Source organism: Ostrea edulis, chromosome 8, assembly GCF_947568905.1.
Source record: "Ostrea edulis chromosome 8, xbOstEdul1.1, whole genome shotgun sequence".
Taxonomy (NCBI): Eukaryota; Metazoa; Mollusca; class Bivalvia; order Ostreida; family Ostreidae; genus Ostrea; species Ostrea edulis.
This window is the reverse complement of record NC_079171.1, coordinates 41,532,947-41,558,291: the sequence shown is the minus strand read 5'-3', so window position 1 is coordinate 41,558,291 and position 25,345 is coordinate 41,532,947. Positions and strand designations below refer to the sequence as shown.

Sequence of the window (25,345 nt, the reverse complement as noted above, 5' to 3'; positions counted from 1 at the left end):
AGATTCGATAATTATTTAATTCATCACAATGAAGAAAAGTCCGCTTCTGCTCAAATACTTTATATTCATTTGCTGTATCTATCTATCTATCTTTCTATCTACCGATAGCTTGGATTCATTTCTATGAATGGCAAGATCATTTCAATAGTAACATTGCAATACCATGAAAGATATTTGTTGGCAGATATCAAATGCATCTAATGTATGGAATTGATGCTAATTATACCAAGACCGCTTGATACCCAAGATGAAATTCAAATCAACTATATGTAGGAACAATAGTCTTTTTCAAAATCTAAAGGTATTGTATGGGGTTTTTAAAATCCTTCAAAAGCATTTCGTTTAAAAATTGGAAGATTATATCAAGTTCATTTTTTGTTGTTTACGTCCGCAAAAAAAGTGTGCATGAATGAACTGTACCACATGAGTAGGGATATTGAAACATAAATTATTGATAATTCTAAAAACATTGTCTTATGTCAATATTTTGGTCAAAAGTGGATAGGTAATAATGCGGAAATATATGCTTTTTTAAAAGCAAATGGAGTTTTTGCCTTTCTCAATTCGTTTCTTTTCTCAAGGAGCCATATATTTCCGCATTACCCGTCTAAGTGTCGACATAACGAATTTATTGTGTCGATAATTGTATGTAAACTATAATAAAAGTATATAGATATAACCCATTATTGATGCTTTATCAATGTACAATATTAATTAATGACTGCAACACATATATTTTACTGAGAAACTTTATCCAATGTTCCACAACGAACAAATGACGGCAAAATTTAAACTAACAAAACGGGATAAAAGCAAGTTTTTCAACAAACTCTAAATGAAAAAAAAAAAAAAACCAACAAACTAATTTGTCTTCGTCCCTTGAAATGTTTCTTCGCAGGACTTCATAGCATACGCTGACTAATTTCTAGTGACATGCTATGCGATGTCAATTATCCGCTTTCTGATATTTAGACTAAATATGTAGTACGTTCGTCAGCCATGCTGTAGTTCCAATTTGCTAACTTCGTACATCCAGTCACAGGGTAAGTACTGACATGTAAATCACTATTAATCTCATGGAAACATATACCCAATTTGTGGTTATTCTAGACAATTCATTAGATAATCGCTACTTGTTTGAAAGCAAATCATCAATTCCACGTTCATTCGAATTTTCTCGACAATTCATGCAAGTCATATGCAGTTTATGTAATCATACAATCTGTTTTGTATATTTTTTTTTATAGTTTGAACCTCATTATTTCGAAATGACCTCAAGTATATTTGATTGTATTTATGTTGGGTGTATACAAGGTGACGATAGCGAACGGTGATCAATCTCATAACTCCTATAAGCAATACAAAATAGATAGTTGGGCAAGCACGGACCCCTGGACACACCGGAGGTGGGATCAGGTGACTTGAAGGAGTAAACATCCCCTGTTGACCGATCACACGTACATCATAGTTAATTATATTGTAAAACGGGTCTTCTGTATTGTTTGAGTTTGTTACCATGACAATTACGCAACGTACTATACAGTGTACAATAAAGTTTAACCGTACTTAAATAGGTGGTTTACCCTGACCGTATGTTGGAAGTACAGTTAAATATCCAGGGTTGTGTATTATGGGGCTAGGTAAAATCTACAACTCTGACACAGTTGTGAAACAGGAAACAACTTCGATGAATTCTGCTGACATATATGTATCAATATCGGTACTATTAGCTCGGAAGCGTGCTCATGAAGTGGTTTAACGTATGAAGCTGACGTTTACTTGATAAGGAAGCAACACGCTATCATCACAAAACACGAAAGGTGCAGTTAGCAAAGGCGGAACGTCAGAACAGTGAACTAGAAGTTGATCTTAAATTAACGAGCGAGTACAGTGAATCTTTAGAGTCGCAATACACCAGGAGAAGTCTCAGAAAAAATGATGTGTCAAACAATATGTGGAACAACATATATCCTGTAGTACACACACGAAAGAAGAGCTTTAATCGAACATTATAGACATTCACGATTTATCGTCAGTATGTTCAGATGAACATCTATAACTGGTTTATGGGTCATACCTTCATTAAGATGTGCACCTACGATACACCTTCCCAATTCAGATTCTGGACTATAGTCCACATGAGTCCCTACTTCCGGTATCAATTTTAAATTCCAAAGGAGAGTTATTCTTTGCGAAGACTACCATAAACACACCAATAAGTAACGATAACAACAACCAAGTTGTGACAAACTGACACGATTTTGTATGAAAAAGGATTTACTTCTCTCTCGTTTCACTGTGTTTAACGACCAAACTGAATCCTTTCATGTCTGGAGAGCATCACTTGTGAACATTTCACAGGGCCATGGTATCAGCCCACGTGAAGAATTAGATTCGATAATAAAATAGTTAGGGTCAGGATCTTCTACGAATGCACATAGTATAAAGATTGCAAATGCAATTGACCCAGCAGAAGTCTTGACAAGAGTATTATGGGGGTGTCTAGATGAAATATATGGAGACTTATACTTGACAGAAACTGCTGTAAATTAAATATTTGAGAATTTTACCAGATTATCTAGTAAAGATCACATAAAGCTATGTGAACTTTCAAACGTATTACCTGAAATAGCACCCATAAAGGATAACCCCACGTATGCTTCATTACTCTCGCATTTCGAGACTTCCATTGGAGTAAATTCTGTTGTTACCAAATTACCGTATGATATTAAAATGAAGTGGATGAACAGAACTTCCGGGGAAAATGATCTTTCAATTTGATTTACAGTTTCTATGAGACATTTGTAAAAAGCATTACACAAATGATAAATGATCCATGCTTTCAGGATAAAGTATCTGTACGCCTCATCAAACCAACAAACCCGCATTTTGAGTAATAAAACCTGCAACAGGCTCAACCGTAACAGTACATGTAGCTTAGTCAGGGTATGGTATGGCTGTTATGAATCAGACAAATATGTGAAACCCGACTGTCAAATGTAGCGCATGCGTGGTGAGTACGGGGGTGTCGACCATCCTACTGCCTTGCATGTGAATTTCAAGTGTGTGATCCCATGGAGATTCGGTCCCGTTTGTCATACAACCGAGTTGTCGGTTTGCTGTTAAGGTCTACTTCCAATAAAATATTCAAGTACGACGCAGAAGTACACGACCCAGTGGTGTCTTTTATTTTGAGTTCACATGGATGTATCGAATCGACATGTGGATGAAAATTAGTATTGCTATTAGATAAAGCGTCGTCGATATATCTAAATATCGCATTGAAGGCCATAGTAAGATATTTTTTTTTCGTTTAACGTAACAGTTTTTTTAAATAATATCATCCTTCATAAGAATAAAAAAGGTCAGCTAACAAAGGAGCACAGTTGTGGCCATGGAAATTCCTAGACTGTTGGAAGGCATGATCAGTAAAGACTACGAAGATGAAGAACTGCATCGTATTTTTTATTTCAACTTCAGAGTACTTGTGTGTGTGGAAACACTGTTTGATACAAACTATTTTGTTTTCAAATATGGACACTAAATATACGTTTAGTAAAAGTAAAATAAATATATTTCACCAAATGGGATCTTATTTTAGTGTTTTATATCTCAATTATTTCTAATGCAAGGTGAAGATAACGAACAGTGATCAATCTCATAACTCCTACAAGCAATACAAAATAGATAGTTGGGCAATACAGTGAATAAACAAATCGTAAACTTATAAAAAGAAGAAAATTTGCAAGTTCCTTGAATTTAGAAATTTGATATTTGTACGCAAAGAAATACTGGAATTACGACGGGATAGGGGATACTTACTCTAGGAACCTAATCCCACACCTGATATGTAAAGAGGTCCGTATTTACCCTACTCTGAATTTTGTATTCTGAAAGGAGTCATCAGATGTAACGTATGCATTGCATTTTTTTGCAGATGTCCTCAATGAAAAATAAATATACCTCAGTTTCAAGAGTTCCAAGTTTTACATTTCTACAGTTTTCGACAAAATCTAGGCATTTGTTTTGTAGAATATTTATTCATATTCATCAACTAACACGATACACCTAGAGCACCAATGTGTGAAGAGAGAGTAGGCAACATAGTATCTCTATGTAAGAAAACTATAACAGCAAATATCATGCAGTCAACTTTACTTACTTCAGTTTGTAGTGTTACTATATTTTTTCATGTTTTGTACAGCTATTTACATTTTTTAAGGATATTTTTGGGAAAAAATTGAAGTACGATTTTCTGTAGCAAGTGCCTTCAAGTAGCCACAATACATCGCATTTCCTATTTTTAAGGCACATTAAGCACAGAATAATTGCTCAACAAACGTTAAGCAACAAATTTGTGGAAAGATTTAGAGTTTGACTGTGAGACTGTGTGGTCATTCTCTTTTTTCTTTTAGTCGATTATGATGATGTATAGCTAATACTAAAGGTGCAGGGCATGTACCCTGCTCTGTAAATACTTATTAGAATAAAAATACAGCATTACGAAATGTTCATATTCTATCCATTTTCTCATATTAAGCATGTGTTAATTTTTTATTGGATGATGGAATCCTCAATAAGAGTATATAATTCTTTAACAAACAAAATGTCCTAGTCAGTGTCGTGACTGATGTAAACTGTCCATTCGCATGTATTTCAAAAATCATATCTTATGTACGCCTTGTGATATCATATATACGTACGACACATTGTGTTAGGCATTATTGTTATGGTATTTTGGTTTATTGACTTCAATAATCCACTGCAGTTTACGACAGAATCTACATTTAGAACGTATGCAGTAGTATAAACATGATAGTTTAACTCAGGAGTTTAATTGTCTCTCAACTGATTCAATACGCATGAACATTTTCTGCGTACGATGCGTTTTTTGTTTTAAATGGAGACAGTCTACTAACAATGTATATATTACCCTGTGATGAGACTTATTGCTTTATATGTCTTATTTCATAGTGTATTAATGATGAATGTCAAACTTTACTAGGTCGCCAACATAGTCTGTAAATAAAGGTTCTGCTATCATAAATATGGAAATCTTATTTATGATTTAACTGGCTGGCGCACCTTTTTTATGCATCATACGAAATGTTCATGTAATATTCTCACATTTTTGAAAACAAAATGTTTCACCGTTTATCGTCTTTTATTACAAATATGATATATAAAACACAAGATAATAAAATGGCCGTTTTGTATATTGTTTTTAAACAAGTAAGCGTAAAATGTAAATATACCATACACATCAGTTCCTTGAATAAACATGTAAAACAAATAAAGCAGTAGTATGTTAAAGATCCACAACCAAATTACTAAACAGCAAAAACAAAATCCTTCGATATGCACATGTATATAAGGCAAGATAATATTTCAAAATCATAAATTAAACACAAAAAGCACTGCCAAAAACCTGAAATACAAAAGATAAAATGATGGCAACAGGCACACGGTCTATGCGTATACAAATGGTGGATTTGTAGTAGCAATATACATCTTTGGTATATATTTCAAAATACAAAAATAATTTTGTGACAATGCTAGTTTAAATATTTATAGGTTATAGACTTTGTATGGGAAAATATGACGACCGAGTTTTTTGGCGCGTAGACGGACCGAGATTGCGATTAAATTTCATTTAGAAACTAACAATACTTTTATTTTTAACAATAACTTTATCGGTTCAACTGAGTAAAAGATGAAAAACATGAAACATTTCAAAGTTTACGGCGTAGAAATTTTAATTGTTACGTAATGTTTGCGGTCCGGAATGTTTCCGGGCATATATCGAGTGATATATGCCCGCAAACTTTTAAAGAAAAAAGAAGAGATGAAATTGAAAGTATATAATAAGGAATATTATAATGTTATTAAGCGGATTGCTTTTCTTTACTTTGATTACGTTTATTATCGTCTATGGTATTTGTACAATGGTGACTGCTTGACTCGCAGACAAAATCTATTATTATCTTTCAGAATAATACAGTCAATTTCACTGGTAGAGGACTGGTCACATGGAAGGAGACAATTCGTGATGTATCCCTCACACGCAGGGTGACAACTGTGTTGTCTTCCTTTAGAGGATAACCTCTGGTGGCACAAGCAAGGGAGCTCTATTAAAAAAATAATTGAAAATATGCGGGATTGTTAATCATAAACTTCAGCGTGAACATTAGCTGTCACAAATAATAATCCATCAGAAAAATATTTCCATTCTAATGCAATTTCGCATTTCACTTTATGTTTACGGTTTTTGTCATGAAATGCGTTACGAAATATTTATGTTTGACGATATGTTTTTGCGTCATTCTACTGTGGCATCACAATTGAAAGCTTTCTCTCGTTTAACTTTCTCAAACCTCAATGATTTGTTTTGGTTAACATATGAATATCTAATAACTGTATGACATTGAGTGTAAAACAAAATAATGTATGCAGTTGAGGGTAACATTGATTTCACCCTTCGAAAACTATTGAAAAGTTATCAGAATTTTCTGCAGAGAAAGTTATTACGAATGTGTTGATGTTTTAAATAAAACAAAAAGCTACATGGTACAAGTCAAAAAAATGTGTGATATTTTTTTTAACATCCAGATTCTTCAGGATAATAAAACTAACGTCGACTGCATAGACACCTTCGGGTGATAACCCTACTAAGACCTGATCATTTGTGATGTCTCCCTGCTAAACAGTCCATAATTGTACAATATTGAACTGTAAAATGTACGAAAATATTGATATTATACAACGACAAAATCGAATATGCACAAGCGTTTCTAATGAAGTAAATTTCGGTTTATCGCAAATTTGACAATTTCGTAATCCACTCGGCTTTAAAGCACACCTGTCACTAATGATTAACGGTCTACTGATTAAAGTATATGTTTTCGGTGGAGCTTTGAATGTGATCAGAAACTGCTTTCACGACCAAGCTGTACTCATCCTGAAAGAATACAATGTACGTGGTTATGTATCCTATTTTGGAATATAAAAAGTAAAATAGATTTCGAAAAGGTGTAAGTAAACTGGCATTTTAAAGGAAAACATTTTACACAAGTATTTATATTTCCCAATGCATTTGTTAGTGATGTTGTGTCACACGATGGCAGAAATAATAATAAAAAAAGCAATAGATAACAACGGACTTACGAGGTTTGCACAAAACTGTGGCCTTCGGGTGTGAAGCTGACGTACGGCTGTAAACACATCGACAGTATCATCCAGGGTGATCTGCTGAATCACGTTGTGGACGGCGCAGAAAACTCCGCACATGGAAGCGCCATCGCTGCAGCGAAAGAAAACGATGAAAATAAATTGAAGAATCATTACTGCTTTAAAAAGGAAGGAAATGATAGTTCTGTGTGACTTTCGTCCAACATATCGCAATGTGATTTATGATGGATTCCAGACTAGAGAAAGGACGAATGAATCTGAATTGAATTTGTATATTCAGCTGTATCGTTCATGGGGAAATATTATATATTTGATATAGTGACCCAGTTGAATTGACAAACGTATCGTCCAGCGTCAAAACATGAGGACATCAAATTATCTTTTGTATCCTTCGAATTCAAAGACCTAAACTAACAAACCAATTGATGCATTTTTAAAAATAATTCATGAATGATACTTGTAAATGATCATCCATTACTCTAGCAATGTGTAATACATCGTATAGTGTTGCATAGTCATTCATGCAGACATATACTGTAGCCCTATGTTCAATCTGTGCATCGAGGAATATGATTTTGGTTGATAATTCAAGAATATGTTCAAGAAATCATTTACTGTTGTGTTAAGGTTCCTTATATTTACATAAAAAAATATTGTTGTATTTCCAACTTATTTCCATTTCAGTGACACAAATCCCCTATTTGACCAAAACGGAATAACCCCTATCCTTGAAATGGTTTTAATGCAGAGTTTGTAGAGAAATATGTACTCAATCTAACTAACACACAGCTAACAACGATAGAATCAGTTAGATTTTCAACTAAGGTACTAAACACTACATGACAGAAACACCAAAAAAGAAGCAGAAATGGAGGAAACAAATATTCGAATTTAAATCGTATATCTACTATTCACCTACTCTTCAACAGATTACTAAAATTATCGATAGATACAATATGAACGCATAGCAAAATAAACAAGAATGATTGAATTAGACACCTGCTAACGATCGTGATAGGATGCTGTGTATTCGCACCCAGAGCAGCGGTCACCAGACTGCGGAGTTGGGATGTATCTGTAGAAGAGCTGGGTGTCTTGATTTGGATCTTAGGTTCGATTATTGTAACTTCGTGAACCTCATCTTCACTCTAAAAAACATATTTCAGTTTAATTTCTAGAGAAAATTTACGACTTTCCGTTTATCTTGGCGTCCGTCTGGACAAATATTTAACCGATATGAATTACAAATAACAATGATAGATGAGCTGGATAATTCTTGACAATTACCCCGATTAGGTTCACGTTGGCTAAATGGTATTTTTTATTCTGTTCTTTCTACTTTCCCATGAGATTTGTTCAATGTAATGTACAAGCCGTGATTTTGTGTTTTTTGTTTACAGCAGCAATAATTCTATGAGTTATCTTACAGCGAAAAAAGAAAGTAGCAGTTATATGACAAAAACTTCCTACTATATAATGCTCTCTACATTTTACTATATATATCATGAAAGGTGAAGATAATGAACAGTGATCAATCTCATAGCTCCTACAAGCAATACAAAATAGATAGTTGGGCAAACACGGAGCCCTGGACACACTAGAGTTGGGATCAGGTGCCTAGGAGGAGTAAGCATCCCTGTTGACCGGTCACACCCGCCGTGATCCCCATATCCTGATCAGGTAAACGGAGTTATCCGCAGTCAAATCAGTGTGCCAAGAACGGCTTAACAATCGGTATGAAACACGTCAGACAGCATTTGACCCGATGCGAGGTTGTATTGACGAACTAGATCGTTAAAACGACCATAGAATTTGCGAAATGCTGACATCAATCGAGACTGTTGAAATCCCTGTACCATCAACTTGTTTGTCAGTAGCTTACCTCGATTTAAAAACTGACTATACCCAGAACAAGCTCTTGCATATCGAATCAGTTGAGATATATAAACACCATATGCAGGTGATAATGGAATATTGCTACATAAATGTGGAAAGTTGACAATGGAGAAGCTGAAATCATCCCGTTTGTCATACAGTTGAGTTGTAAGTTTGCCGTTAATGTCTACTTTCAATAAAATATCTAAGTATGAAGCAGAAGTGGACGACTCTGTGGTGTCCTTTTTTTTCGAGCTCACAGGGATATATCAAATCGACATATGAATGAAAGCTATCATTGTTAATAGACAAAACGTCATCGATATATCTAAAAGTCGAATTGAAGGTCACAGCGAGAGATTTTTTCTTGTCACGTGGAAGTTTTTGAATAAATTCTATATGATATACAAAAATTCATCTTGAAATCAATAAAATGTATTTTATACACTGCACATTCTACTGAAATTGACATTTCAAGAGCCTATCTTCTCCCAAATTTCCAAAATTGCTTCCTCGATTCTTGTATCTAAGTGGTATACCGTGATACCATACGTCGTTCGTGGCATGGCCGGTTCAAACCGAAGATGTAAACACAAAGATATCTCCCTCGTCGAACTCGCAGCATTTGGGAGTAAGAATATCTGGTCTTTCAGAAAGCAAGATAACTTTTCTATTAGGGCCCTGAGCGCTAGGCATATGTTTACATGTGTGGTAGTTTACACAAAGAAAACGATACCTCGCTCCAAATGCTTGATGTTTTATGACGGCAAATACATGTATGTAGGGCGCTTCTCCCTGTCTTTCGGTTTTTAATTGAATGATGCGGATCATTTTTCATGAAGGAAAAAACATGACATTTCTAATGAGATAATAACCATTGGTATGTTAATCTTTTAAAGCACCGGATGCTACTAGGGCTAATTGTGTTAGAGTAGAGTTGATAACAATCGACCAGACAAAACAAGGTGGAATTTTAAAAAGATTGACTAGTGCAACCTTTATTATCAACTGTGTCATATGTTTGTGAGTAACATATAGGGAGCGAGGTGCCATTATAAACTAAAAATATTTACATACATGAAGGATGTCGATGGAAGTGTTGATAACGTCAGATTGGGACTTCGATTTATAGTGAACCGTGTACAGGGAGAGGGACTTTGAAGAGGAGGGGCGTGGTAACCAAGCGGTAGTCTGAAAAGCAATTAAGTTTAAACAATTCATTCAATGTTTATCAGAATACAGACATAGTTTAAATGGTTTTGATATACTGGAGATATTGCATGTATTACATGAATAGTGAGGAAATATCTACACACCAACTAACATTATGATACATGAAGGGATGTTTAGTTATAAACAAAAGAAAATTTGAGGTTGTCAACATATTTTTTTTCTTCTCAGTATTGTAAAGTCCAATAAGGTATGCTGAATTTCGTCTCATATAAATCCATTACTAGATTACAACTTACCGATCCAACGTCTTTCAGTATATTCATACATATTACAGTGTCCGATTCGTGGTCTACCAGGAGACGCAGGAAGTCCACAGCATCCTCTGTCTGCGGGAACTCCGTCACTATGAACGCTTTACTGTTTGTATACGACTGTAGCAAATAAAACAATGTGTTTTCATTAATTATTTACCGCCAAATTTCCTATGAAATCATTGCCGCACTTGGCCAAAATCAAATTGACAAAAGGATACTTAGATAATAAAGGTGATATTGAATGTAATTTGTAATAATAAAATGTAGTTACTCTGTCTCCTAAACACAAATAAATATCCAAACTGGATTTTAACCACCTAATGAATTGAATGATCTCCCATGTGAGATGACAGGAAGTGGTGGTAAGTGACATTTACCCCCCCCCTTTTTTTTGCTTTGCACATGCCACAGTCGAATAATCATAAACTTGTATCAGTACATGCTGAGACTCAACAGACTTGAAGAACAATATATGTACTTCCATATTTCTTCAAGGTAAGTGTACCATGTCATTGTTTTCCAATACCAAACCAATATAAAATACAAACTTAAAAATTGATATCAATTATCATACCATTTGGTTGCACAATGAAAACCCGATCTCTAATCCTTTCCACTTAAGTTTTAAAATCTAACTTTACATAGATATTTACAATCAAGTCTTGTTTCGAAAGCTCTAAATACCAGTTTCAATGTTCTATATTATTCAATCACAATAAAGCAATGCATATATCCCCACAGTCAAAAAAGACATATTAGCTTCCCTCAATTCATCTCAAGAATTCATCTCCTTTCCAGACATCGGTGAATAGTGTACCTTTCATGTAGATACAATGTAAAACATCGTGCTGACCTCAAAATGTCAGTAACTGTATAACTTATAATTGAAACATTTACTACGCTACAAAAATGTATAGAACGTCACTTACTGGTACAGAAATGGCGTTGATGAAACTTCCACGGTGGGGTACAGCAGACGAGAGAAAAACGCTGTATCTATCCACTGTTTTTGAAAAAAAATCCATTTGCAAATATGGCAATCAAATCAATGAATTGAATTACAAATTATATCTATCAATCAATGGACATTTACCAAAGTAATCATTTGATAAACAAATCAACATTTGCTGAAGTGATGATTTAATGTAGATAAATTGTCTGTACTATTTTATTTTCGTCCAATTCGTCCATATCCTACTTGGGCGAATTCAAAAGTGGGATCTATATTCATTACCCCATAGCATCAATACTATCGTTAAGTGAATCTAAAATAGAAAGCAATATTCAATTATCGTCTTTGGCCGTAATAACTCAGGGTTATATATATTACTAAATTGTGATTGTAATGGTAAATCCCGTAAAGAATTGCTCTGAATCGTAATTATTCTTTATACAAACGTTGTCAGAAACTACTTCATGAACTGCATTTTGACTGATTGAAGCTGTGGATATCATAGGGGTGCCAATGTATATCGTCCCACATCGCAAAATGAAATACTTACTACTAATTCATATACCACGATACAAATAACTGTTCGGTTTATTCCATTATGTCCGTCCTCAAGTCTTTGTTAGAGATTGCAAATTTTCAAACATTTAGTAAAAAAGAACAGCGACGATTTTATTTCATAATGTGTTTGTCTAACGTCCAGAGATGTGTTATATGCAAACAGAAATAATATCATGTTGAAATGTAACTATATGAAAATACAGTTTTTGTCATTCATTATAATATGAGTTGATTTAAACGATGTTAAAGTAAAAGATTCCTTTGCTTTCATTTAAAGATTATCTCAAGGATATGGACATTTTGTAGTTCAGAACATGTATTGCTGTCAAATACCGAGAATTGATGTAAAATGAATTGCATTGCGTTGTTTTAAGCTCTACCCAAAACCGTATCATTGTTTACTCACATGGAAGAATGTCATGGATGGAGATGTCTCCTCGGCTTTCTCTGGCTAGTTTGTAGTCAAGGGGGGTGTATTTAGGTCGAATTTTCTGTAAACGCTACATAAAGAATATAAATCAACTCAAATTGGTGGCGACCTTCATACACACGTGTATGCATAATCAACAATCAACAATGTTGTGATATAATTCCATGGACATTATTCTAGTAATAAAGATGTGCACTTGTATTTACAATTTCAACTACGTTTACAAAGAATACCCCCCCCCCCCGGCAAGTCTTATAGTTCCTGAGTTTTATTTACTAATTTACTCCCCGAAGGATCGGCACTTACATGCACAGCATATCTCACAACACAACCCAATAGCTCACACACTTACATGCATTCTAGCTCACTCGCCCATTTATTCACAAATTTACTCATGTATATAATACCTCACTCCATAACACAATAAAAAAGTGGCACCTATTAACTGACTCCCGCATTCAATCACTCACGCAATCAATACGGCAATCACGCACTTACATTGTCCATGCAAATAAGAAACGTACCTCAAAAACACCCATTTACAGAATTTACACTCGATGTTTGACTCGGTTTTCAACCAGGTTATGGCACGAATATTTTATTTGCATGACATGATTAAAAAACAATCAGTGATAAAAACTCATATTGCTGCTTTGTAGATTATCGGAAGCCTTTTGACAAAGTCATTTCTTAAATAAATTCAAAGTGTATTCAGTGATCAAATATATTTATACTAATACAAAACATATGCAAAGTATAATTGTGATATTTTACATTTCTTTGATGTGTAAAATGGTCTTCATTTTCATTCTCTACACACAAATTATTTTTTTAAATATTTGATTGAAAACACATAACACATTAGAAACCATAGACTTCAAAGAATTATCATTATATTTGTTCCTCTTTGCTGAAGATACTGTGATGTTTGCTGGAAGTAGAAACATATTGCAGAATATGCTGGATGAATTACATGGGCATAGGAACAAAGTGACCATGCTTGATAATATAGAGACAACGAAAATTTGTAGTGTTTAGAAACAATTTTAACAAGCACATAGCATCGATGGTCTTATAATGACATTCAAATTGATATAGTGGGTCGTTTTAGTTATTTGGGAGTTAATCTTTTTTATAATGGAATAATTTTTAGAACTAAAACATTTTATAATTACAGGAAAGGAAAACCATCTATTTAGTATGATAAAAATATGCAATGAACATAAACTGAATATCGAAAGTGAATTACATGGATTTAATACATATGTAAGTTGTGTTGTGAATTACTGCAGGGAAGACTGGTGTTTTTGTATTGACAAGGGTGTTTAAAAATACTTTTAGAATTTTGTAAGAAAATTAAGAATATTAAAAAGTACACGAAAGTTTATTGCATTATCCGAATTGGACAGACTGCTTTTATATATTGTGGGAAAGCAACGAATTCCGAAATATTTGATTTGACTTTGAGACACAGAAAATTGTACTACCACCTTACAACCTATGTTACCATCCTCCATATTTGGTCAATGATTCTTTTCACATAATTATACTCACTAGCATATATTGTAACTAGATTGTTATATAACTGTACCATACCAATTAGATGTTTCTCAAGATTTGAATAAACTAAACTCAGATAACACTCTGTCGTTTACTTACCTGAAATTCCTTACGTAGCAAACTCTGATTGGCCGGTTTATCAGTAGTCAATGTTTGGGCCCGAGTAGTGAACTCCGCCACTGTGCTGATTTCAATTGGAGATTTGAATATTTCAGTTAACGCAAGGAATATTGTAATGTACTGCTCCTGAAAAACAACAATGATTATTACTTAAACAAGAACGCATTGTATTCAGATTGAACGGTGAAACATGTTTTAGATTATTGAACTTTGTTTTCATGCTATGTAAAAACGATAGTTATGTAATTTAAACAGTTAGTTTATATTCAGGATTTTTTTTTTATCGGATGGCACCCCATTACGTGCCACAGCAGCTGTGAAAAACTAAAGACTCTTCCTTGCTTAAAGGATATAAGCGGCTGGCAAAGGCCTAAATGTTCTAGTCCTTTACTGCCAACTGTAATGTCTTCTTATGAGTAAAATAAAAAGACTCCCGAGCCCGTTAAACAATATACATCCAATCAACCAAAGCACACCAGAAAAAATAAGGATGTCTATGCTAACTGTTTTTATCATTCACATGTTATTTGGTTGTTTTTTTTAATGTTGATATGTAATACATAGACGGCGAATTATCATTTGAGTCCTTTCATGCTAAAATAATTTATTATTTAATATAAGTATATACCTCATATCTGTTAGAAAACTATGGTTTTTTTCGACATATCTATACTTTAATTGGAACAGTCATTGCAACTGTTGACCTTAACGACGCTCCATATCTAGTAATGATTATGCGGGAAAATGGTACTAGAACCGAATATATCTAGTTTGCAGCAAACATGAATCCATTGTCAATGAAGAACGCAATGTCAATTGTAAGAGAAATATAAGAGAAAGGATTCAGTGAGATATCCTAAGTAAATAACTCTAAAACCATCGTAGTTTTTCACTTAGAATAGGCAATGATCATATAGTAATTCTTCATTGTTAGAGTTATCATTCCTTTGAGATACATACGTAGGTTTGGACCATATTCATTCTGTTTTCTCTCATCCTTTTGACACATTCCGCGACGTTCACCTTCCCCCTCTTTCTTCCCAACCTATCCAGGATGTCTAACGCAATGTATGTTCCAGTTCGGCCTATGCCGGCGCTGTAATATTCATATAATGATGATAATATTAAATGTGACTAGTTTTGCAATTCACTGGGCGGAGCATACTCAGTTGATAAAAAGCGCAAATGAAAATCTACAGGAAATTTGTCAATGTCAGATTTAACATTCTCTCATTTTATTCAATGTTTACCAGAGCTTTCAATGCAATTAAGACTAGCAAAAACGAAAACAAAAGTACAGCAAAGGTTTGTGTATCTGATAATCTGCCTGCCTGATATAACAGGTTGCAATCTTTGTTCTTTGTTTTCTGAGGAGGGGTTATTTAACAAGAACAAAAAGGAGTTATGATTAGACAATCTGAATTATGCAGGCAACGCTATCACTACGTTTTGGGATCGCATTTATTGCAATAGTATAGCATATACTTTCTTGCCACAAAACTGAAAATCTACCTGCAGTGTACGACGACTGGAGAGTTAATCTGATTGGTCTTTAATCTGGTCACGTGATTATGGAATACCACGAGACAAAGGGGATCGGGAGTTCCATGATCAGGCCAGGCCGTATATTGGTATTGCGTCAGCAAGCGCGTCTTCTTCGTCTGTAAAGGCGTTTTATGGGATTTTTATCAGTATGCATGTGCTAGATTTACATAACTGAAAGAACTTTTACACATTGATGAGTTAAATATCAAGAGCATTTATAAATTATCGCACTTTACTGAAATTTACTAGATATTAAGACAGTTAAATGTACGTATTCATTCGTAGGACATCAAAAGATGCAGAAGAGCGCCATGAACTTAGTAGATGAAACATCGTTTGTGTAGTTTATGTACCTAAAGTGATGTGTCCTTGAATAGCATTGTAAAGTGAAAGTGTGTGTGAAGTTGTTTGCATGGATAATTATTGTGGATATTTCTATTCCGAAATAAATTGATATGAATGTTTACACACAATGTATTATAATAAAGCGAGAAATAAGCAAAAGAATTTCTATTAATCTCACACTAAATAATAATAATGATAATAATAATAATAATAATAGTAATAATAATAATAATAATAATAGTTAATAATAGGTTTATATTATCCTAATTATGTAGTAGTGTTGTATTTGCAGACGACAGTGATGTGTGTATTTTATTGTAACCGACGGTTATCGCCTGAGTCCCAGGGGATGGAGGTAAGAATTATTGGCCATGAAAAATCCAGACATTAGCAGTGTAATCAAAAGGTTAATTTAGCAGTGATTGGCAGTCTCTGGGCTCGACAGTTTCCAATATCTAGCACATATTGTTTCGTGTTCAATTAGTTACTCAGTCAGGTCCTGTATATAAAGTGTATGCAGAATAAGAGAGAGCCTTTATTTAAAAGAGAAATTTTCGATGTAACATTTATTTGCTAATTGTTGTTAATGCTGATATCACCTTGTCATGTCATACACTGTTGGTGAGTACAGTTTGCTGCTCGGAAAATGGAATTTTCAGAAGCACGTTTTTCCAACAATGTAATCGAAATTTTAGAAAATTTTACCTGCAACATTTGTTAATACGATATTGGCGAAACATTTGTAAACGACTTTGAATGATATATTGCCCTGGTAGCCCAAAAATGTAATTTCTAATTGTTTATAGAGAGTCATTAAAACAGTTAATCTGCATATATGAATAAAAAGTTATTAAAAGCAAGCCTAAAACATCTTGGAGAATAATCGTAATGATTTGAACGTAGCAATGATTTTGATTTATTTCATCAAATATCTCACAAACGCAAATTGAAAAGCAGAAATTTCAAACGAGACATGCCTTATTTCACCCTGTGTATTTTCAAACAAATCGTTTTACGTTGAACATCGGATTTCTTACAAATGTGTATTGAGGATAAATAGTTGAACAAAGGCATAATTCCTAAAGTTATTGTGATATCATTCCAGCTTAAATGACTTGAACATGAAGCAATTATTGTTGCATAATAAATTTAAAAGTAACCAAATAGTTTGACCTGAGTCGAGTTTGCGTGTTTCTATTATGCGAATTGATCAATTAAACACTCAAGTCAAAGGTTTATAGAGGTCATCCATTATTTCTCAGCACGCATCTTTGGTCTAACATAGATGAGATATACTGGTATACAACAGGAATCTGTGGGTTCATATTAGAATTGATGGATAAGGTGTTGGACCAAAATGAATTGAAATCAAATATCTAACAGGATATGTTTGTGATACATGTAGCCCCCCCCCCCCCGGGGGGGGGGTGCAAAATTGAAAAGGGTTTAACACATTCATCATTTAATTGATATTAGTATCACCAACTCAAAATATTAAGCAGACATGATCTTCCTATATCAAGAGTGGATTGACCATGTGAGCTAGAATTCAATAAGAGTAATCTACTCCTTTAGCTGTAGCAGTGTACCAAATCTGGTGTCATTCAAGCAAATGATTCTTAAAACATATGAGGTAATATATTACTATCTCCTGTTTAACCCTTGTGTGCTAGTGGTAGTGGTAGACATGTAATACATATATACAAGGATACTGCAAATGCCACAGGGGCTGGATATGCGTCTAGTACAGGGGGAGTCGAAGACTCTGCTTCTGCCGCTGGCTAACCTACTTGTAGGTGAAAGGAAAGCCGAGTGCGTCAGTCTTTCTTGCCAGTACAAAGCCTCTACCAGTCCAAGACTTTTACAGTGCCTCCAAGCGGCAGCACACGGTACACTAGGGTCTAGCATCCTAGGCTAAATTGTAAAGGATCTCGGAGTAGCAAGGACCCTAGAGGTGCAGTGTGTAGGCCCACCGGCGTATGGATATGCCCTAGCACTCACCAACCTTGCCCCAGCTATGGGTAAAATAGCCCAACTGCCTTGTAGGTGGCTTGGGAAAGTCAAAGGCTATGGAAGTAAATCCAGACAGAAAATCCGGGTAGATAGAGCTCGAAAGTAGTGGGAACTGCAATCGTCTATGGGAAGGACAACCCTTAAAGTAAACCCGGTCCAACAGTGCGGAGGTTTGGCGTGGTGTTAACTGCTCCACCCTGTAAAAACGTTCTTGTTACGGAAACTGAAAACCAGAACCAAAACCAAACTCAACATCAGGACAATAATGGTGACCTCCCATCTGGAAACCAGACTGGACAAATGAATGCTCACAGCACGACTAGACCATCATTATTGCATCCAAAGCAATCTTGTTACATTGGGGCATGGAACGTGCGGACAATGTACGAGACGGGCAAAGCTGCACAGATAGAAAGAGAGATGAATAGATATAACATTCAAATTCTGGGAGTTAGTGAAAGCAGATGGACAGGAAACGGAATAATAACAACTAACTCTCGTAATACCATCATATACTCAGGAAGAGAGGATAAGAACCACAGAGAAGGGGTAGCCATCATCATGACACCAACAGCAAAGAAAAGCATGATAGAATGGGAACCAATTAATGAACGGTTAATGACAGCAAGATTTAATGGTAATTACGTCAAAACATCAATTATAGTCTGCTATGCTCCAACAAATGATGCAGATGAAGAACAGAAAGACACCTTCTACCAACAACTACAGAAGGCAATAGATAAAGTACCAACACATGTCGTACTCCTGATAATCGGAGACCTGAATGCCAAAGTTGGAAGTTCAAACGAAGGACGTGAGAAATCAATGGGAAAACATGGATGTGGGACTATAAACGACAATGGTGAAAGATTGGTTGATATCTGTGAGTTGAACAACTGTGTGATAGGTGGCACTATATTCCCACACAAAGAAATACATAAGAAAACATGGATATCTCCAAATGGTAGGGACAGTAACCAAATTGACCACATCATAATAAACGGAAAATGGAGGCACTCGTTAGAAAATGCCATCGTTCGACGGGGTGCAGATGTAGGCAGTGACCATCACTTATTGTTAGCAAAAATCAGAATCCACCTGAGAAAAACCGTGAAAAGATCAGAGACAACAAGAATAAAGTACCATACAACAAGACTGAGAGATCCAGGTATACAGAAAAAGTTCTCTTTGACACTGAGAAATAGATTTCAGGCACTTGGAGATATAGGAGAGGGTTTGGAAAACAACTGGAATGCGTTTCGAGACAGTATCATACGGACCAGTGCAGATGTGCTTGGCACTAAGACAAGATCAGACAAAGACTGGATACAACTGGATGCATGGAAGCTGATTGACAAGAGAAGACTTCTTAAACAGAAAAAGCAGAATGTAAGATCAGAACGAGTAACAGCTAAATACAGTAAAGAATACTCTGAATGCAATAAAGAGACCAAAAGAAAGTTAAGGAAAGATAAAAGGGAATATTTTGAAGCAAAAGCAAGCGAGGCAGAAGAGGCAGCAAAAAAAGGTCAACAAGGAGAAATTTTCAAAATCACAAGAGAATTGTCTGGGAAATATAACAGCGGAAGCTCCATCATAAAAGATAAAAATGGAAATAAGATAACCTTAGATGAAAAACAACTAGAGAGATGGGCAGAACATTTTAGCGAGGTTCTCAATAGACCAATGCCCTCAGCCTTCCCAGACGAAGCTATTGGTGATACATTAGAAATATTCGAACCATTCGAAACATTCGAAGCAAATCTTGAACCACCAACCAAAGATGAAATATTAAAAGCAATAAAAAGTCTGAAGAACAACAAGGCATCAGGTATCGACAACATCAGCGCAGAAATGCTAAAAGCAAATCCGAAACCAATAGCTGATAAACTTTACGAACTTTTTAATAAGATATGGGCCAACGAAGTACTACCTGCGGACTGGTTAACGGGTCTTATTGTAAAGCTTCCAAAGAAAGGGGATAAAACGGAATGTACAAACTGGCGTGGTGTTACCCTGTTGTCTGTGCCAAGCAAAATATTCTGCAAAATCATCTATATGAGACTCAGTGATGCCATAAATGATATCATCAGGAAAGAACAGGCTGGATTTCGACAAGGTGTAGGCTGTATCGACCATATATTTACATTAAGAAATATCATAGAACAGTGTATTGAGTGGAACAGCAAAGTACACATACATTTCATTGACTTTGAAAAGGCTTTTGACAGCATACACAGAGAGAGCCTTTGGAAGATACTCAAAACGTATGGATGCCCAGAAAAATTCATTAACATCATCAAAAGTTTTTACAACAACTTTTCATGCAGTGTCATACATAACAACACACTGACAAACTGGTTTAACATAACAAGTGGAGTACGCCAGGGATGCATTATGTCACCTATGCTTTTCTTAATTGCAATCGATTGGGTTATGAGAAGAACTGTTGGGAACAAACGCAGAGGAATTAGATGGACACTGACATCTATGCTAGAAGACATAGATTTTGCTGACGACATCGCATTAATATCATCTACTGCTAACCATCTTCAAAAGAAAACAAACGAATTGAATATAAATGCTAACAAGATCGGCCTTAAAATAAACAAGAAGAAAACAAAGACCATGCAGTTTGTTCCTGCACCACCACAAATAAAATTAGAAAATGAGAACTTGGAAGAAGTAAATGAGTTTACATACCTTGGAAGCACAATTAGGAAAAACAACGCAACAGAAAAAGACATCACCAGCAGATTACAGAAGGCAAAAGCTTCCTTTCACCAACTTAATAAAATATGGAGGACTGGTAACATCAGCGAAAAGACAAAGATCAGACTATACCAGAGCAATGTCCTATCAGTCTTGCTGTATGGTGCAAAATGTTGGAGACTAACGCAAAAAGATAATAAAAGGCTGTTCGGATTCCACACAAAATGTCTAAGGAAAATATGCAAGATCTACTGGCCCAGGAAAATATCAAATAAAGATCTATATAAAAGAACAGGGCAGAAAGATCTAATCACAATGATTAAACAAAGACAGTTTAGATGGATTGGCCATGTCATCAGAAAAGGAAACGAATCCATCACAAAAACAGCACTTAAATGGACTCCAGCAGAAGGAAAGAGAAGCAGAGGAAGACCTAGAGAGACATGGAGAAGGACTATAGAAAGTGATATAAAGAAGATGGGAAAAACCTCGAAGGAAGTAGAAAAGATGGTTATGGATAGAAACAAATGGAGGGATCTGGTATAAACCTTATGTGACACCGGGCACGAAGAGGATAGGTAGGTAGGTAGGTTTAACCCTTGATCTTTGACCATGTGACCTCAAACGAATAGGGGTCATATTTTCTTAAAGATGTACCAGTGCACCAAGTTTAATGTCTGTCAAGGAAATGGTTCTCAAGATATTGAGCGGAGAGTATATTTCTATGTTCAGTTTGATCCTTGACCATGTGACCTCAAAATCAATATGGGTCATCTGTTCTTGAATATGTACGAGTGTACCAAGTTTGATGTCTGTCAAGCAAAGGGTTCTCAAGATATTGAACAGATGTATATTCGTATGTCCAGTTTGTTTCCTGGCCTTTGACTATGTAGCTTCAAAATCAACCGGGGTCATCTTCTACTGCAGATGTAACAAGTTTGATGTCTGTCAAGCAAACGGTTCTAAAAATATTGAGTGGACAGTGTCTTCCTATGTACACTTTGACCTGAAAAACAATAGGGGTCCTTTTCTACTCATAACCAACCCACATATAAAATACCATTCGATCAAGTGAATGGTTCTAAAGAGCGCACATGTAGTTTACCGACCGACAGACATACCAAGCGATCGACGGACAGGTGCAATGCAATATGCACCTCTTCTTTGAAGGGGAGATTATAATGCAAGTAAGAAAAAGACGAAAACACTCCCACAAAATTTCTCCAGCTCCTCCAACTTCTGAACTTACTTAGAAGAACTGTAAATTTCTAGATTCCAAATCAATTAATATTATTAGATCTTAAACTATTTGGAGATAATTAAGGTGATGTATCATATAAAAGTACTGACATATGCGCATATAATTTATATATTCTATATTAATTGATGTACATGGACAACATATATATTTCGGAGATGCTATTTACAATTATAATATATATTAACATTTTTTTTTTTAAAAGACCCTTTTTCAGAATCTGTATCACAGTCTGCGGTTTCAAGAAACCCTTCATAATCGCAAAGTTCTTTAAGAAATGCTCCCTTAATTTATGTCACAGCAAATGAGGTTAAACCTGCTCTAATTTTCCCCATGGTGCTGACCGCGTCTGACCTAGATGTTGAACTGTCTGTAGGACATAAATCTTTATAGAAAGTCTGCAACAGAATTGTTGCTGTATTCTATCACATGTGTGTTTAATTGGAAATGTTTACACACACATGTCATGTTATGTTTGGATGTTAATACATGTGAATACAGAGAGTATATTTCATTTTCATGTTTTCTTTCTTGTTTAACAAGTGCCATTGAAGTCCTCTGAGGCTCTTCCTCTCTGGATACATAAACTAAGGGGATAGATGTAAGCTTTATCGATTATATTAGGACGTACGCAAAATATGGGTTTAGAGAATGCACTCTAAGTTTACATCTATGTAATCTGATACAGAATGTTCAAACTCTTTAACAAAGACCCTCCTTGAATGTACATAAGTACAATTTTCAAAAGCACACCAAACAAGGGAAACTATTCTCTCGTTAAAAGCAACTGCTAATGAAGAAGTATTATTATGAGAAACAATTTCTTCATCTGTAACGTCAGGTTCAAACTGATATCCCACTTTTAATTCACTTTTTGTCGATGACAATTTAACGCACAATGTGTCCTACTGACGTCAGCATTAGTGCTACCGTCTATCGGATGCTAATAGAGTGTCATACTGACGTCAACATTAGTGTTGCCATCTTTTAGATGCTAATAGATAAACCAGCCGGGAGGTAATGATTGTTTTCCTCAATATGGCAGTTACCAAGGATAGGAAAGATTAGTTAATCGTTATGATATATCTCCATATTGAACAAAACTAAATCTTGATGATTTTCAGAATTCATTATATACATGAAATTGACAAACTAAAATCCTTTGTCACATTTTCATGTTAACCTCCTTTACAGTAATTCATCAGATCATTATTTTCCCTTATAATGTTTACCAACCCTCAAATACATGATATCCCCTTTTGAAACACAACCTCTAATCTATTTTTGTTTAAATGTTTCGTTATTGTCAGAACCGTTAATGATACTCAATATTATGGTTCATTTCTAGATAGAGGGCTCATTAACGCATGTACCATCCATTAAAAGTAAAGAAACTATTACATTCTACGGCATGTGAATGAGATCCTTTCAAGATTAGGAGTTATCAGTAATGTTTGAATTATCCTGTTCTATGTTGCGGTATTACAGTGGTGTGTTTTACGCAATCGTGTCGATATCCCAATGTTATCATTTGACAAGAATTCTCTTTTTTGTCGAAGAAAAAAGTAAAAATTTCTTTTTATCTCTAAATATATTTACCTACGTTTAGAAAGCGACGCTCTCATTCACCAGCGCGATGTGCTTACTTTACGTTTCCCGTTATAGACTTTCGAAGCATACACAGATACACATAGATAGATAAATGATATATATATGTAGATAAATATATGAATACATGTAGATAGGTAGATTCATGTTAATAGATAGATGTCTGTAGATTGATAGATATATAGATATAGATAAATAGATGTAGATAGACAGATAAATAGAAAGATGTAGATAGATAAATAGATATATATTGATAAATAGGTAGATACATAGATAGTGCAGACATCAACATTCGCGAGATATGAGATTTGTCCTAGTCTTCATCTATGAAGAACAATGAAATGATTGGGAAGAATATCAAAACTAAAGAGTAGGCAATCATTGTAAGATAAATTGTTTCAATAAGATTTAAGTTTTCAAATTTATCACATATAAAATTTAAATAACTCACCTCTCTGTGAATCACGGTCAGTTTACGTACAGTGTAGAATGCATAATGTTTTTCGTCAACCATTTTTACGGAAACAGTTCCATATCCAATGTGTTTGTCTGTGTCTGGCCAGTACTTTGCACATTTATTCTGCAAATAAAAAAAGTATCTTAGTTCTTTCTTTCATTCTGTATGGCATTTCATGTTCATGTGTAGACGAAATTCGGAAGATCATCTGCTCGTTTTGATAAGATTGTATTTATCTTACAAAGTTATTTCGCGTATAAATCAAATTCATCGGTACTACGGTGATTTGATTTATTAAATAAATAATAAAAGTTATCGACGCAAACGCCAGATATTTGTATGAGCGGATCAGAGAGGGTCAGGATCCCCCTTGAATTTGCACAATATACAGGTAGAACATCACAAAAATGACAATTGATGACAATCAATGAGTTTACAGTTTTGCACTGGCATAGGGATAAGAGCAGAACCAAACCATAACACTATAACGAAATATATTATATTGAAGGGGTTTCAACTCAATATATACTGGAACGATTTGTCTAATATCATATCACTAGTGAAGTACTTTATAACGTTATCATTATGCTACTCCATTGTCATTGCCATTAGTGGAATTTATACTTACGGCTGCCCTGTCTTTATTTATCATTTTAAAGTAAGTATTAAGGGATTTTCGCTCATTGTAATCCGATTTCCTTGCCTGTTTAACATTTGTGATATATGCAATATGTATCACGGGTAAAATCATCTCATATATGTGTCCTTAATGAAAGCAGCAGACGAAAGTCTGGCAAGCTTTACTGTTCGATGTATTGTTAAGGTACGTGAGTTCCAAGAGACTATATTTATCTGAGTGCATACAGTTTGATATATTAAAAAGTGTATGGAGATAGAAAGTGCCTCTACATGGCTCTGCTAAACATTTTAGATATATTGAACCTCGCGTCATGACTACCAGAATTTGTAAAATAATACATCACAGCCAGTTTAAGGCAATATGTGTTACCATCCCACAATTATACATAATGTTGTGGGGTCATCAATGTCGGAGAGCTCACTTGTACCAGGGATTTCTTACGTCGGTTCAGAATGAGCTTCTGGGGAATGTTGTTTGTTGTTACTTTTTGTTCAGCAAGAAATGTACTGAACTATCCAATACATTGCATTAACACAACAATACAAAAAGTTGCTGTGAACGAAAACGTTCTCTAATAAGATATAAAACCACATCAAG

The 25,345-nt window shown here is 34.9% G+C and overlaps 1 protein-coding gene across 1 annotated transcript in view; it reads right to left on the bottom strand.

Annotated features, from left to right (window-relative positions):
• Positions 1 to 5,145: 5,145 nt before the first annotated feature.
• LOC125663233 (receptor-type tyrosine-protein phosphatase epsilon-like) overlaps positions 5,146 to 25,345 on the bottom strand; it is a 50,705-nt gene continuing 30,505 nt past the window's right edge. Inside the window, exons 14-24 of the mRNA XM_056146118.1 lie at positions 24,103 to 24,231; positions 15,683 to 15,831; positions 15,131 to 15,266; positions 14,150 to 14,296; positions 12,467 to 12,560; positions 11,480 to 11,553; positions 10,533 to 10,667; positions 10,141 to 10,254; positions 8,188 to 8,336; positions 7,165 to 7,300; positions 5,146 to 6,958 (exon numbers count right to left, since the gene is read on the bottom strand). Of these exons, the coding sequence (XP_056002093.1) occupies positions 6,881 to 6,958; positions 7,165 to 7,300; positions 8,188 to 8,336; positions 10,141 to 10,254; positions 10,533 to 10,667; positions 11,480 to 11,553; positions 12,467 to 12,560; positions 14,150 to 14,296; positions 15,131 to 15,266; positions 15,683 to 15,831; positions 24,103 to 24,231 (1,341 nt within the window). The 3' untranslated portion in view covers positions 5,146 to 6,880. The remainder of the gene's footprint in view (positions 6,959 to 7,164; positions 7,301 to 8,187; positions 8,337 to 10,140; positions 10,255 to 10,532; positions 10,668 to 11,479; positions 11,554 to 12,466; positions 12,561 to 14,149; positions 14,297 to 15,130; positions 15,267 to 15,682; positions 15,832 to 24,102; positions 24,232 to 25,345) is intronic.